Source organism: Cibotium barometz, chromosome 12, assembly GCF_041138505.1.
Source record: "Cibotium barometz isolate CiBa-2024 chromosome 12, ASM4113850v1, whole genome shotgun sequence".
In the NCBI taxonomy this organism is placed as follows: Eukaryota; Viridiplantae; Streptophyta; class Polypodiopsida; order Cyatheales; family Cibotiaceae; genus Cibotium; species Cibotium barometz.
In genome coordinates, this window is record NC_141057.1 from 12,424,473 (window position 1) to 12,440,133 (window position 15,661).

The 15,661-nt window shown below is 39.3% G+C and overlaps 1 protein-coding gene across 1 annotated transcript; it reads left to right on the forward strand.

Moving 5' to 3' along the window:
- Positions 1–4,042: 4,042 nt before the first annotated feature.
- On the forward strand, positions 4,043–7,042 carry LOC147633066 (putative glucuronosyltransferase PGSIP8). Its single transcript, XM_086805787.1, has 5 exons — positions 4,043–4,993; positions 5,268–5,523; positions 5,618–5,819; positions 5,952–6,099; positions 6,242–7,042. The coding sequence occupies exons 1-5, from the start codon at positions 4,638–4,640 to the stop codon at positions 6,789–6,791; spliced, it is 1,512 nt and encodes a 503-aa protein (XP_086661913.1). The 5' UTR covers positions 4,043–4,637; the 3' UTR covers positions 6,792–7,042.
- The last annotated feature ends 8,619 nt before the right edge of the window (positions 7,043–15,661 follow it).

Genomic DNA, 15,661 nt, shown 5'->3' on the forward strand with positions numbered 1-15,661 from the left:
AGAAGAAGCAAGAATGCACACAACACAAAGTGTATTAGATTGTGTCAATGTACAAAGATAAGTTAGCCCTAGAATGATGGGCGTATATACAAGCCGGGGGAAAAAACCTCCTAAAGAGGAAAAAAGTGCCCCGGCGGTCCTAAGTGTGTTCACACACATCACTGCCTATGTATATGGCAACATTGTTCTAAGATTATCAAAGAAAATAATCCAAAAATCACTACAAAACTTTCTATCTCTATTAGAAACAATGATCTTTGGGGTAAGTCATGATGTACAATCTTTGATGAAAACATGTGCAGCTTGATAAGAAATCAATGTCTTTTTATAAGTAATGAAATAAGCATGTTTACTAAATTTATCTATAATAGTCCAAATCATATCATTCTTATTAGAGCAATTAAAAGAAAGCCAATAATGAAATTCATATTTATTCTTTTGGTTCATTAGGAATAGGTAATGGCATAGGCATCTTTCCTTTATGACTCTTAATCTTTTGACAATTAACACATTTATACACAAACTTTGAAACATCTCTACACATATTAGTCCAAAAGAAATCACTATCAACAATTTGCAAAGTAGATGAAACTCCTCTATGACCAAGAAAAGGTGGTTGATGAGATTCTTCTATAATAACTCACCTAAATGGTCTAGTAATGCACAACTTCTTTGGAAAGAAAAAAAAACCATCATAATAAGAATAATCTAAATGAGGTAACCAATCATTATCTTTCATCTTATTGTATGCATCGAAAAAATTAGAATCATTTTCATAAGTTCCTTTCATGTTATCAAAAGAAATTCCCTCAATAAACTGATATATTATTAATGCTAGGTCTCCTACTCAAAGAACCAGCAACATTCTCATGACCATGTGTATATTGAATAAACTTTGAATAAAAGATGTCCACTTAATATGTCTATCCGAAATTAGAGGTTAAGAAAGCAAATGTTTAATGCTTTGTTGATCAATTTTAATAATAAACCCAGAATCCATAAGATAATGCTTCCAAATTTTCAATGAATAGACAATAGTAATCAATTCTTTATTATAAGTACTATAATTAAGCTCAAATGGTTTCAAATTTCTACTTTCAAAAGCAAGTGGATGATTAGCTTGCATAAGCACAGCACCAATACCATGTTCACTAGCATTAGTCTCACTACAACAAAATGGTCTAAGGATATCAGGTAATGTAAAAACAAGTGCATGGCTTAAGCATATTTAAGAGCATTGAAAGAATTTTCTTACATGTCAGTCCAATGAAAAACTTTACCCTTTTTCAAGAATTCAGTCAAGTAATGCACTTTGTAAGCAAAGTTTTTTATAAATCTTCTATAATAAGAATAGAAAAGATCTTAACTCATGAATGTCCATTGGTCTAGGCCATGATCTAATGGTCTCTATCTTTTTAGGATTTACATAAATTCCATCAGGCAGACACAATATACACAAGGTATTTATTTATTTAATTCACTCTTGCCTAGATTGGCATAGAGTTGATTCTCCCTCAAAAGATTGAATACTATCTCTATATGCTTTTCGTGAATCATAGACCAAGATGTCATCGAAGAAAACAACCACAGAATTTTGGTGCTTTAAGAATACATGGTTCATCATGCGACTAAATGTAGCCGGAGCATTAGTAAGTCGAAAAGGCATTACTATAAACTCATAAGGATCCATTTGCGTGTGAAAGGCAATCTTATAGACATTTTCTTTGGCCATTCTAACCCGATTTAAGGTGGAAAATACCTCAGCTCCTCTCAACTTATCTAAGAGATCATCCACACATGGGATATGATATCGATTCTTGATAGTATTCTTATTTGAAGCTCGATAGTCTATGCACATGTAAAACGTTCCATTCTTCTTTACGAGAAGAATAAGTGCTCCATATGGTGAACTACTAGGCCTAATAAAGAATTTTTACAAGTTTGCGAGATATTTGAGAAGAATGGATTCATGAGTGTGAATCTTTATGAAAATGTATCTTTGAACATTATGGTGACATTATGGTGGCTTGATCTACCATGGGAATTTTACTATACCATGAGTGTTACACATTTACTCACATGAACATGCCCCTTGAAATTCTACCTATGAAAATTCTTGATTTCACACATGAATTCTTTGCACAATTAAGTCTACCTATGGACATGTACAATTAAGTCTACATGTGGACATGTACAATTAAGTCTCTACATGAATTCTTTGTACATTTAAGTCTACATGTGAACATGTAGAATTAAGTCTCTACATGAACTATGTGCACATTTAAGTTTACATGTTTACACTTAAGTTGATATATTGATTCCAAACATTTGGTATATAAGCATACATGCAAGCATGCTTCTCCTTTACTTCTAACAAGTATCACCAACAAATATTAGGGCACTCAAGTTTTTGATTGTTATCTTGCTTAAATTTCCATTATTGGTTCTAGGGAGCTTGAATCAAGACCTTGGTGGGCTTCTCTTCTTTTATATTTAGTGAATGTATAAAGGAGAGTATTGCATGTTAATGACCCTCTTTTCCCTTAAATATCAATTGTGAATGACTATTTGTTTCATCTCCTTTAGTGAGTATTAACATTTTTCTCATTCAAAGCTTGATAAAAAAAAGATCATGGAGTCCTTGTAGGTGACAGGGAGGTCCTTTACCCTAGGCTAAATAGCATGGTTTGATGTGTGGTGGGAAAGATATGTTAGAAAATTAGATAGTTAGACATGGTCACCCAAGGCCCTCTTTTTTAAAGTTTCCTTTTAAAAGTTTACCTAGGAAATCTTTTTAAAATTTAAGTTAGCGGCTCTAATTTTTATTGAGCTTTAAATTTCACTCCTTTCTCACAGGGTGTTTAAGAAATGTCGATATATTAGCAAATGTAGATTCATACAATGATGACAACATTAGCCTAGTATAAGTCTTGGAGTATTGTGCATACTTAAGAGCTTTCATTTAGATCTTTATGTGTGAGGTATTATTATTTAAGTACTTGCTAGTACTAAAGTTGAAGTCAAAGGTATGCAGTGATTTGGGGCAAATCTTATTCTAGAAAGAAGAAAGGATATAAAAATTAGTCAACCATGTGGAACATTAGCCACCCCTTTGGTATGATGATAAAAATTAAGAAGAGCCTCTCATTATGAAAGTGTAGAAGAGAGAGATAACATGTGCACATGCATGGTGGCAGACCGATCAAACAAGGGATCCACTCGCAACTGAAATAGTTTTCGCCAATAAGAGCCGCACTCGTTTCATGGCTTGAAGAGGAAAGTGCTTCCCGCAAGGATTTGTGGAGGTAAGATTGAGAGTATTTTGCTAACAAGAAAGGGAAATATAAAATTTGATTGGCCCAATCTCTATCGACCCATCAACTGTGAAATGCAAAAGTGTTCTGTTCCAGTCGACGGTGGATTTGGTGAAGATCCCACCGAAACCTACGAGGAGGAGAGGAATCTTGTGTTAGGAGGTGGAATAATCCATCGGCTCGCACAAGCAGCCCCTACCGTGTAGCTCACAGGCATCGAACTCGGGCCCCATCATGAGACCCAACCGTTCTACCAACTCGACTACGGAGACAAGAGGAATCTTCATGGGAAGAGCTGTATGCGGTGCGTGTAGGCATCCGAGAGAGAGAGAGAGAGAGTGTTAACAAGTGAGAACATGAATATGCTGTGGCATATTCCTGCTTTGGTTTGTTTGAAAAAGGCAGGACCAAAGTTTAACTTTTTAAACTATGCACTGACGGAATCGGGCTAGTCCTGTTTATCTAGTTTGACGGGGCTTACAAATCCGACTAATCCTGTTTCTCTCTTTTTTTGTCTTGCATATCAACTTGTAACGTGAAGCATTCTTCTTTAAAGTAAGGGCAAAAACTCTTTAATTTAACACCCTAGGTTCCTCCGAAAACTCTTCTAAATCATTCTTTCAGAAAAGCTTCCGTTTTTTAGCAGCTAGCGCAGCAGGTTAAGCGCACAAAAACACGCCTTTTGATTGTCTTCGCCTATTAATCAATGCTCGCTGCTGCAAGTCTTCCCACTAATCTAAGCTTCTCTCTAATATTCTCATTAATCTAATCTAAGCTTCTCTGTTTTGAGGGAGATTCTCTCTCTCAATTATTCAATTTCCCGCTTAATTCAAGGCACGTTCTGGTGTAATTTGTTTTAAGAAATAATGCATTTCCAGCTCTTTGAGATTCAGCATTCATGCCCTAAATAGAGTCAACTCATTTCCATGTGCTTTTCCTCCTGCATTGACCCTTGATTACAGTGTCTTCCTGTTTTCAGAACTTCGCGTGTGATTCTCACCCATTGATTGGTTGGTGGATTTCTTGAGAATTTCTTGGCTTTCATCTACGTCTGTCTGTCTGTCTGTCTCTCTCTCTCTCTCACACCCCCCATTCATATGATTTCTTGCCAATTTTCTCTCTCTCTCTATCTCTCTCCTGAGCTCAGGATTTGCCCACATCAAGGCCATGTCCAAGCTTCTTCTCCCATTTTGCAAACAGATTGAAGGAAAACCCCTAAACAAAATCATCTTTGAGAATATTGTTCAATAATCTCTCTCTCTCTCTCTCTCTCTCTCTCTCTCTCATGTCAGCACAAAGCAACAGAATAAGCAGGTAGTACAGATGGAGAGATTTAATCATCATCATGGCAATGGGCGATCTCATCATCAACATGACATTAGGCGGCATTTTCCATGGAGACTGGATTTCTTTCTGCTTTGGGCGATTTGTGCTGTAGCCTTTGGTGGTGACCAGTCTCATGCGTGGGCATCATCTCCAAACAGCAGCAGCAGCAGCAGCAGTAAGGCAGCAAGCTTTCCCACTGCTTATGCGACCATCCTGTACGTGGGCACCCCACGCGACTACGAGTACTACATTGCCGCCCGTGTCCTCCTGCAGTCCCTAGCCGCCCACCGTGTGAAAGCAGACCTCGTGCTCATCGCCTCCCGAGACATCCCCGCACCCTGGTTGAACAAATTGTAAGTGCTCACTAAATCTTATTTTATCCAAATTTTTGTAGGTGTTTTTCTTGACAAAATCTGTGCAAATCCACGTAAATTAACTCCCAAAATAAGATTTCCAGAATCGAAATTGTATTTAGATTATTAATCTGATCCAACGTATGTGACAATCTCCCAATGTAGATGGACGCACTTCAAAGACGGATCTTGCACTCTGAGCATTCCCACACGTGTGTGAAGCATTCCCACATGTGTTTGCCATTCCCACGTGTGTGTTCACAACATGTTGCAGTGTGCAGGAAGGGGTCAGGGTTATTCGAGTGGAGAACATCCCAAACCCATATGCACAACAAAATGGGTTCAACAGACGCTTCATGTACACTTTGAACAAGCTGCTGGCATGGAATTTGGTCGAATACGAACGTGTCATCATGCTGGATGCCGACAACTTGGTCCTGCACAACATGGATGAGCTTTTCCAATGTGGGCAGTTCTGTGCTGCTTTCATTGACCCATGCATATTCCACACAGGCCTCTTTGTTCTACAGGCAAGCCCCTTGTTAAAAAGATCCAAAGTGTCTTATTACATCCATAAAAGTTCTACAGTTGAGATCTAATAAGTGGTCACACTATCAAATGCAGCCATCCTCAGATGTGTTCAATGAAATGCTCCAACGTGTGACCACGATGGCGGAAAACAGGGACGGTGCAGACCAAGGGTTTCTGGCGGCTTATTTTCCGGACTTGTTAGACATGCCGATGTTTCACCCTCCGAGTAATGGGTCCAGGTTGAGTGGACACTACCGTCTACCGTTCGGATACCAGATGGATGCATCTTACTACTGTAAGTAACACTCTCATGCTCCAGATGAACAGGAACTTTGCCTTGAGATTGAAGTGAGCATACAAATGCAGACAGTGTTTCATCACCCTCTGATACTGTATGCCCATGCCCTTTGTTCTTTTCTCTCTCCAGATTTGCGGTTGAAATGGCGTGTTCCATGTGGACCCAACAGTGTCATGACATTCCCGGGGGCATCTTGGCTTAAACCTTGGTACTGGTGGTCCTGGCCTGTTTTGCCTTTGGGTTTGTCCTGGCATGACTTGAGGGCATCCACCATTGGGTAAAATTCTCAAGCACATTTTTTATTCAGTTTTGCTCTATTGTCCTTACAAGTATCCATTGACTACATCCAAGAAGCTTGATTATCTTAGATAGTGTATGGTTCTCTGTTAATGTAACTTATTGTGGTGTACTGATGACAGATATCAAGAGGAGCTCCCTGCCCTTGTTGGTGAAGCCATCTTCTTCACAGCTTTGTTGATCACCGTGATCAGCATGTGCCGCATGCGACGAGCTGAGCACGCACTGCTCTGCAGCATTTGCATACCCAGAACCTTATGGGTAGACTATGGTTTTTACTTCCACATCTTCATCGAGAAATTGCTGACGCCTATGTGCATTGTGGGAAGCTTTTTCCTGCCGATGGCTTTGGTGCCTATAACAGCACACCCTTTGACAGGATGGGGTCTCTCCCTTCTTGGATCCTTGGCACTTCTCATGGGCACAATGCATGCTTTCCACTTGCCTGCTATTCCTGTCTTGATTCCTTGGCTGTTATCCTTTGGGAGTCTGGTTGTTATGGCTTCACCTTACTACAGAAATGGGATAATCAGAGCCTTTGCCATTATGGGGTTTGCAGCTTTTGCCACTCCCTTCTTATGGTGGTCTTTGAGAGAGGTTACAAGAAGCAGGAGTTTATATGTGGAGAAGGAACCCTCAAGGTCTCAGTCTATTCTATTGAAACTATGCTAAGTTGTGTCTCAGCACCTGTAAGCAAAAAGCTACCCTTGCTGATCATGCTTACTATAGGGGAAGATAGTGTCACAGAGCATCCGACAGAAGAAAAAAATCTTTGGACTGAGAGGTTGCTCTGTGAAGCATGGATATTAAAGTAAAGGCTTGGAAGTGAGTGAAAAGAGGTCATATGCTCGCAAGGCCTGGGCTAACCAGATCAGACAGTTTCTGAAGGCTTTTGAGTACACACATTGATTTCTTTTGAAGGCGGTCACCCTTCAAAATGAAGGGTTTAGTAAAAATAATGCCCATTTTTTACAATTTACCTTATTTTCTGATTCACCCAAAATAAGTGATGATATTTTATGGCCAAAATGCCCAAAAATGGGCATGATGCCCGTCAACAAGCAATCCTATGTAACAATGTGTGTGAGTGGAGTGAGAGAGAGAGATGGGGGTTTGTGTTAAGGGAAGTGAATGTAGTGTGCATACACTCTTCTTACCTTTGGTTAGGGAATATCCATTTCACGAGCGAGCGAGAACAAGCGAGACTAAAACTGAGGAATTGCAGAAATTTTGATCAACATAACACTATTCATCTCACAATATAAGTAGACTATTAAAAAGAGAAGCATAAGTTATCTGAGGACAACTATAGACGCCACAATATCCGAAGTAGCTACATCGATCTATCATAATATTAAAACTCCACCGAAATATTAGAACTAGCTATATGAAAATACCAAAAGATGTATGCCACATAGGCAGAATTGAGAGGACTAAAGTTATCATCTGGAGATACTCCTACCAAAAAGTTAAAGGCATGTAGCATTGATGGGGAAGTAGCTAGGTAGTTTCAGCAGATGTGGGATAACGATGCTCCGACAAAGCTTGGAACAATTCAACTTTTGTGAGTGCTTGTTGATGCATGAAATCATGAGTAGTAGTATCTAAGTTCAGCACTTGTAAGAATACATAGTAGAGGTGCTTGCAAAGCAAGGATATCGAGTGCTTAGCCTCTCTCTTTTGGAAGTTTGCACATGTACATCTTTGGAATTCAAAATTATAACTAAGTAATTCACACCGTTTGTCTTTGAACCCTCTGTGGTGACATAGAAAATGTGTCTCATTACAAAGGATAATCACCTTCCTTAGGATCTCAATTGCAATAGACCGACATTTCTTGATGTTCTCATAGAACTCTTTAGTTAGCTTGCTTGCTTCTCCAGCACACTATCTTGCCATCCCTATATTTTGCTCGACAGAGTCCGAGTGCAATAGTAGTGGTCTCCTTCGTTGTTGGAGTTGTCAAGACAACTACACTTGTCTCTAAATATAAATCTTACAGATTGCAAACTTGCTATTTTATCAATATTTTGGTTAGTTCCTTGGGCCACAAGCCCAGGAGCAGGCCTTGGTGGTCCAATGACATTTATAGTGTTTACTTTCCAAGAGTGTGTGTTACTAGAACTACATAATCAAACAAAGTCCTCTCTAATATCACCAGGGTAAGTGCGACATCCCTAAAAACAAGAGGTTGGCACTCCCTCCTGGTTAAACCTACCCATGGGGTTAATAAAAGCACCACATCACCCACCAATCTCTTCCAGAAGTCCAAAACATGTAACTTCCGCGGCTCAGTTCCACGAATGGTCTAGAAGCTCTGATTCAATTGTCTTTCTTTGGCCACTGATTGAGAGTCCTCCCTAGGCATGCTATGTGTCGCGTGTTTGTTCATCAATGTTTATCACAAATGAGGAGGGAAAAGAAAAAGAAGAGCTTATCTCCGTTCGTTGAGTTTTTTTGTTGAATCCATTTGTGTGTTGTCGTTATGGAGTATGTATCTTCTCAATGTTCAAGATACACAAATTAATAAAATTTCATGATTTTTTAATATCTTTAAAAAAAAAGGGAAGAAAAGCTCACAAAACTTTCACATGGAGTTTCGACAAATCCCAATATTATAGCGTTGATGGCTTTTGAAACTAAGGTTAATATATAACTTTAGATACCTTACGCTCTCAACTTGTTAGAGAGAAAGGAAGAGAGAACACTCTCTGTCTGTCTCATTTGGATGTGCGTGGTGGTGACTCTGTGTTGCTTGACGTGGTCGAGCTGTCCCGTCGCGCTTGTTGTGTCCGCTATCAGCCCCTTTGACGGCTGGCGGTTCATTTGCCCCAAAAAAACAGCCTGCGGGCAACAAGCGGCCTCTCGATCAGTCCCTTTGATGGCCTGCACCGGTTGCGGTTAATTCGCCAAAAAAACAGCCTGCGTAGCTCGCGTCGGCGGGCTACTTTTGTTATTCTCTCAAACGCCAGCGCGGGTAATTCAGACCCTTCTCTCTCTCCCTCCCTCTCCTTCTCCTTCTCCTTCTCCGTCTCCTTCTGTAGCCCGCATAGCTTGTGGGCTACGGCCAGCCTCACCTTCTCATAGTGCCCCTTCGACCCAGAACCCAGCTCTAGTCCTATAAAATGCGACCATGCAATGGCCACATACTACTACTACTACTACATAGGTCCCTCGAACCCACCCCCTCTCAATCGATGGTGAGCCACTACCGCGTCCCCCCACAATTCTGTACTTTTCCTAGCACCCCAAGCCGGACTAGCCCCACCCTTGTTCTAGAGCCACCCCCTCTCTAACACTACTGAACCGTCTCCCTCGCCACCCCCTCCTCCTCCTCCTCCTCCCTTGTGCATGCTTCATTGTTCCCACCACCCTCAGGGCATGGCCCCTTAATTGGAAGGGCACCTTGGCAACAACGGGACTGATGCTAAGGTGGGCTTGGGCTCACTTTCGGCAGCTAACAACCTGCTACTCTTGGGCTTGATCTTCCTTGCGCTGGGGCACACCACCTGAAGGGGACGTCCGTTGGCATCCGCAACCGCATAGCCCGTGTCCATGAAATACTTTCAAGCTTCACGTCTCAAGTGACAGAGGGATTCCATTGGGTGGAAAATCAAAGAAATTATTGTCCATTAATTTTGGCATTACCTACAAAACCAACCTCTGAAATACCTCACAGCACCTCGAGTAGTACCTGGTATAAGAACATGGACCCAACTACGGAACTACGCAAGTCACTTGAAATAAAAACATTTTCATTCAATACTTTCGGTACCAACTACAAAACCAACGTTTGAAATACATCACTAGCACTATCGCTTTTTTAGAAATACAACAAAGTGTGACATACCACACTCTTTAATATAGAGAGAGGGGGGGCTAGAAAGAGAAAGAAAGAGTTAGAGAGAGTGAGGGTTAGAGAGAGTGTTAGAGAAGTTAGAAAGAGAGTTAGATAGAGAAATTGAGTGCTAGGGGGAGAGAGAGAGAGATTTGCCCAATTTAAGAGTGTTAGAGAGAGAGTTACCTAGTTCGAGAGAAATAGAGAGAGTTAGAGAGCATGAGAGAGAGAGAGAGTTAGATTAGAGGTTTAGAGAGTTAGAGAGAGTGACTTAGAGAGAGAGGGTTACAAAGAGAAAGAGAGTTAGAGTGAATTAGAGAAAAGGTAAAGAAAGTGAATTAGAGAAAAGGTAAAGTGTGTGAGTTAGAGAGATAGATAGAGAGAAAGAAAGAAATATAGTCAAAGAAACATCTGCAGAATGCCAGGAAGGCATACAAGACAAAGTACATCATCATGATTAGACTCTGAGAGTGAGATAGAGAGAGAGTTACATAGAGTGAGAGAGTTAGAGTGAGAGTGAGGTAGAGAGAGAGAGAGTTACATATATATATATATATATATATATATATATATATATATATATAGAGAGAGAGAGAGAGAGAGAGAGAGAGAGAGAGAGAGAGTTAGTAACCATAGAGAGTGAGAGAGAGTTAGAAAGAGAATTAAAGAGAGAGAGTTAGAAACAGAGGGTGAGTGTTAGAGAGAGAGTGTGTGTGTTAGAGAGAGAGTGAGAAATAAAGGTATAGAGAGAGAGAGTGAATGCTAGAGAGAGTTGGAGAGAGAGTGAGTGTTAGAGAATTAGAGAGAGTGTGTTTATTAGATAGAGCTAGCCAGTTCGAGAGAAATAAGAGAGAGAGAGTGAGAAATAAAGGTAAAGAGAGTGAGTTAGAGAGAGAGTGAATGTTAGAGAGAGTTGGAGAGAGAGTGAGTGTTAGAGAATTAGAGAGAGTGTGTTTATTAGATAGAGCTAGCCAGTTCGAGAGAAATAAGGAGAGTTAAAGAGAGTAAGAGACAGATTGAAAGAGGCAAAGGGAGAATTAGAGAGAGAACGACTATAAGATCCCTCTTATCGTTTGTCCAAAGGGATGAATAAATATAAAATTTTGCTCTCTTGATTAATGAAATTGTGTACATTTAGGAAATAGAAAGTGGTGTGTGCACATGTGAATTACTTATAAACCTTGGAAATAATTTCTAATTAAGTTAAGACATAAGTATTGGCTAAGTTTGGTAAGGGTGTCATGCTTAGAAAAATTAAATTATGGCCTAGGGATGCTTGTGTGCACATAAACCCTTGGGTAAATGTGAAAATTAAGATTAAGAGAATTAAATTATTAAATGAAAAAAAACAATTAAATGTAGTGCAAAATACCCTATTAAATTGGTTGGGTTAAAATCCCTAAGGTTTACTTGGCTAAAAAATAAAATAAGGCTAAATGGGTGTAGGGGCACATTAATTAAATGTGACTATGGGTATTATTCCTAAGGTTGGCAAAATCATGGTTTAGACGAAAAACAAGTGGAATTGGGTATGTAGGTGGTTGGAATCAAATCCATGGGCCATACGGTGGTATGTGGTTTTTGTATGCATACATAGGTTGGTGTCGTACATAATTCTAATAGTGAACTAGAAGTAAGTGGAGTCCACTAAAGTTGAGCCACCAAAATCAAAGGTTAACATGGAGTGGATGGTGCATGAGATCTCCCAGCCACCACACAGACAACTCAAGTAATCTCATGCATGTGTGGGCTTTAATTGGTATATAAACCTCTCCCCTCTAGCTAGAAATCCATGAAGTGGATGGTGCATGAGATCTCCCAGCCACCACAGACAACTCAAGTAATCTCATGCATGTGTGGGCTTTAATTGCTATATAAACCTCTCCCCTCTAGCTAGAAATCCATGAAATTTTATTGTGAGCATTGAAGGCTTGGTGCTGCACAAATTCTCACACAAAGAACAAATATTACATCTCTTACACATTGGTCATAGTCTAGTATACTTTTCGCACATACTTTAAAGTATTTGGAGGTCGCAGTACTTGAGGAGTGTACTTCTACAACTCATGGAGTCTTTAGAGCCTTGTGTAGTCATTTTCATCTCCTTACAGCCTTACACAAGTATCTTACAGCCTTGTGTAGTCATTTTCATCTTCTTACAGCCTTACACAAGTAGTTGGTACCTTACAGCAAGGTACCTTTCACTTATAGTACTTGAAATTACACTTTTCTTCATTAATTCTGTAATTTCTCTCATTGCATTTTCTAAAATCTTGCAAGATTAGAGAAATCCAATAGTAGAAATTTAATATTACACCTTACGTTGTGACTTATCCTATGCACAGTAGTTACATAAATTAACAATTTTATAAAAAATGCATGGTTTTGTATTCTAAGGTCCATCATGATGAATAGTAATTCATAGATTTGAGTCAAGGATCAAGTTAGGCTTAGAAAATATATATTTTATGGCCTAAAATTGAGCCTTAGCCATACTTTAATTTAATTAATTTACTAGGTTATTATCCTTTACTTGTGTAACAAATTTAGAGAAGGGGTTTGTTGACAAAAATCACTCTTGAGTAGGAAATCATAATTCAGAGAGGCCATTGATTTAATTTAACCTCAAAATAGGTTAATCTAACTTGGTTTAACTTAACCTTAGGCTAAACTTGAAACTTTATGTTAAAAGTTAAATTAGAAGTCCAAAATTCATCCTCCCTTGGGTAAAGTTGTGGGAAGGTTAGGAGAGCCTTTTTGAACACTTTCCCTTGCAAATTTTGTGGAAGTAGATATTGATGTATAGAGGCCCTGAGTGAGTATCTCTACTTAGCTTAGTCTTCTCCTATAGTTATTATGATAGAATAGAGGGTAGGGGTCTTACAATGACTATTAGAGAGAGAGAGAGAGAGAGAGAGAGAGAGAGAGAGAGAGAGAGAGATAAATAGTTAGAGAGAGAGTGAGAAAGAGAGAGTTACATGGAGTTAGAGAAAGCGAGAGTTAGAGAGCGAATTAGAGAAAGGTTAAGAGAGTGAGTTAGAGAGAGAGAGTAAGAAAGTTAGAGAAAGAGAGTGAGTGTTAGATAGAGAGAGAGTGTGTGTGTTAGAGAGTTAGAGAGAGAGAGAAGGTGAGTGAGTTAGAGTTAGGGGGAGAGAGGGAGTTAGAGAGAGAGGGAGAGGGGGGGAGAGTGAGAGAGAAGGTGAGAGAGTTAGAGTTAGGGGGAAGAGAGAGAGTTAGAGAGAGAGGGGGAGGGTTAGAAAGAGAGTATAGAGAGAGAGATTGAGTTAGAGAAAGGTAAAGAGAGTGAGTTAAAGAGAGAGAGTTTGAGTGTTAGAGAGAGAAAGAGAGTTAGAGAAAGGGTGTGTTAGAGGCAGTTTGAGAGAGTTGGCGAGTTTGAGAGAAATAGAGAGAGTTAGAGAGAGGAACAGAGGTTGAGAGAGAGAGAGAGAGAGAGAGAGAGAGAGAGAGATTTAAGTTAGAGAGAGAAATATATAGAGAGAGAGTGAGGTAGAGAGAGAATGAGTGAGAAAGAGATAAAGAGTGAGAGAGTTTTATAGAGAAAGAGTTAGAGAGAGAAAGAAAGAGACACAATTGGAGAGAGACATAGTTAGAGAGAGAATTAGAGACATAGAGAGTTAGAGAGAGAGTTATGCTACTACTCTTCTATACTATACTTCTATAATATTGTACTGTATATATATATATATATATATATATATATATATATATATATATAGAGAGAGAGAGAGAGAGAGAGAGAGAGAGAGAGAGCTAGAGAAAGAGTTATAAAGAGGGATAGAAGTTAGAGAGAGCTTTAGAGAGATAGATAGAGAGTTATATATATATATATATATATATATATATATATATATATATAGAGAGAGAGAGAGAGAGAGAGAGAGAGAGAGAGAGTTAGAGGGAGCGAAAGCGAGAGAGAGAGGTTACAGGGGAGAGAGTTAGAAAGATTTAGAGAGAGTGAGAGAGAGAGAGAGAGCTAGAGAAAGTGTAATAAAGAGAGGGATAGAAGTTAGAGAGAGAGTTAGAGAGAGTGAGAGAGAGTTAGAGACACAGAGAGAGGTATAGAAAGTTAGGAGAGTTAGAGAGAGAATTTTAGAAAGATAGAGAGAGAGTTATAGAGAGAGAGAGAGATATAGAAAGTTAGAGAGAGAGTTATAGAGAGGGATAGAAAGTTAGAGAGAGAAAGAGAGTTACAGAGAGGGAGAGAGATATATATATATATATTTTAAAAATGTATTTTTTAAATGGGAAAAAAATGAGCCTTTTTTAAGATGGTAAAAAGAAAGGAGAAGGAAGAGAGAGAGAAAGAGGGAGGGAGAGTAGAATTACTTTTTTTGTTCTGTTTTAAAGGGAAAAACTAGAGATAAAGAAATACTAATGGGCACAATCAACCTGCTAAAGGTGGGTTTGAGCCACTCGTACATACTATACATGCATATGGAAGTATACAAGGAGATGCATACTATCAAGAAACTAAGGGAGTGAACATAGATCATTTAGAGTGAACATCGATCATATGGAGTGAACAAACCAAAGCGAGTGAACATAGATTGTTTAGAGTGAGCATAGATCATATGGAGTGACAAACTAAATGAAGTGCATAGATATCAAATATAAAAGATAGAGGGAGGGAGAGAGACAGCAGGGAGGAGGTGTGGTGGGTTTGACACATTGCAAGAAGGGGTAAGTAAAGAGAATGCAGGGGAGAGGGAGAGCTTGAGTTCCTTACAAGAAAAAACAAACACAAGAGAGAGAAAGACACAAGAGAAGATGGATGATGAAATTTTATTCTATCTTTTTCTCTTCTCTAAACTAAAGAGATAAGAGTATATACCATAAGGGAAAGTACTCTCCTACTATAACATACAATGGTCAGTCGATAGTGTGAATCTGACTATATGAGTCGGTGCTATAACTATACCATACTCTAGTAATCCAAATATGGCTGTCACATAGCCTGTTGTTCACTAGTGGCATATTAACTATAATCTCATAAACCGTGCCAGTGGCATACGTGCAAGAGCTTTCACCTAGGTAGGTCATCAATGTTTATAATACTAGTTGAGCTTGATATCTCAATACTCCCCCTTGAGCTCAACTCCACACATTGTACTCCAAGTAAGCTCTTAAACCGAGCTTCTTTGTACCCGATGCCTTTGTGAAGATGTTAGCCACCACCAGATTCCTTGTTCTGACATATACAAACTCCATAATACCTACTAGAACCTTCTCCCTCATAAAGTGATAATGCACCTCAATGTGCTTCATCCTAGCGTGATAGATTGGTAATACTGGCTAGCTATATGCTACTCATGTCAAAATAAATGATAGCGGACATATCCATGGTCTCCACGGTCTCACCCATATCACCAAGTAGCTTTTGAAACCAAGCTACCTCATAAGATGCTACCATAGTAGGTGCCCCTATATTTCTTGCTACTCCAACTCACAGCAACACTCCAAAAAGAAAATATAAGCCATTGGTAGATCTCCTATCTATGACACTACTAGCCCAATTAGTATCCATGTACCCATGTAGCTGTATCTCTCTGCTAGGCTCATAGAAAGGTCCATAATCAACTGTGGACTTTATGTATCTAAAAATTTATCTAGCCACATCCAAGTGAGGCTTCCTGGGTACTTGCATAAACTAACTCATAAGTTCAATAGCATACCTCAAATTTGA

Bases quoted from the DNA above. Each gene is read 5' to 3' on its own strand.
- LOC147633066 (XM_086805787.1), top strand. From the start codon at position 4,638: ATGGAGAGATTTAATCATCATCATGGCAATGGGCGATCTCATCATCAA. The intron at 5,524-5,617 runs GCAAGCCCCTTG...TATCAAATGCAG, and splicing joins CAGGCCTCTTTGTTCTACAG to CCATCCTCAGATGTGTTCAA. The intron at 6,100-6,241 runs GTAAAATTCTCA...TACTGATGACAG, and splicing joins TTGAGGGCATCCACCATTGG to ATATCAAGAGGAGCTCCCTG.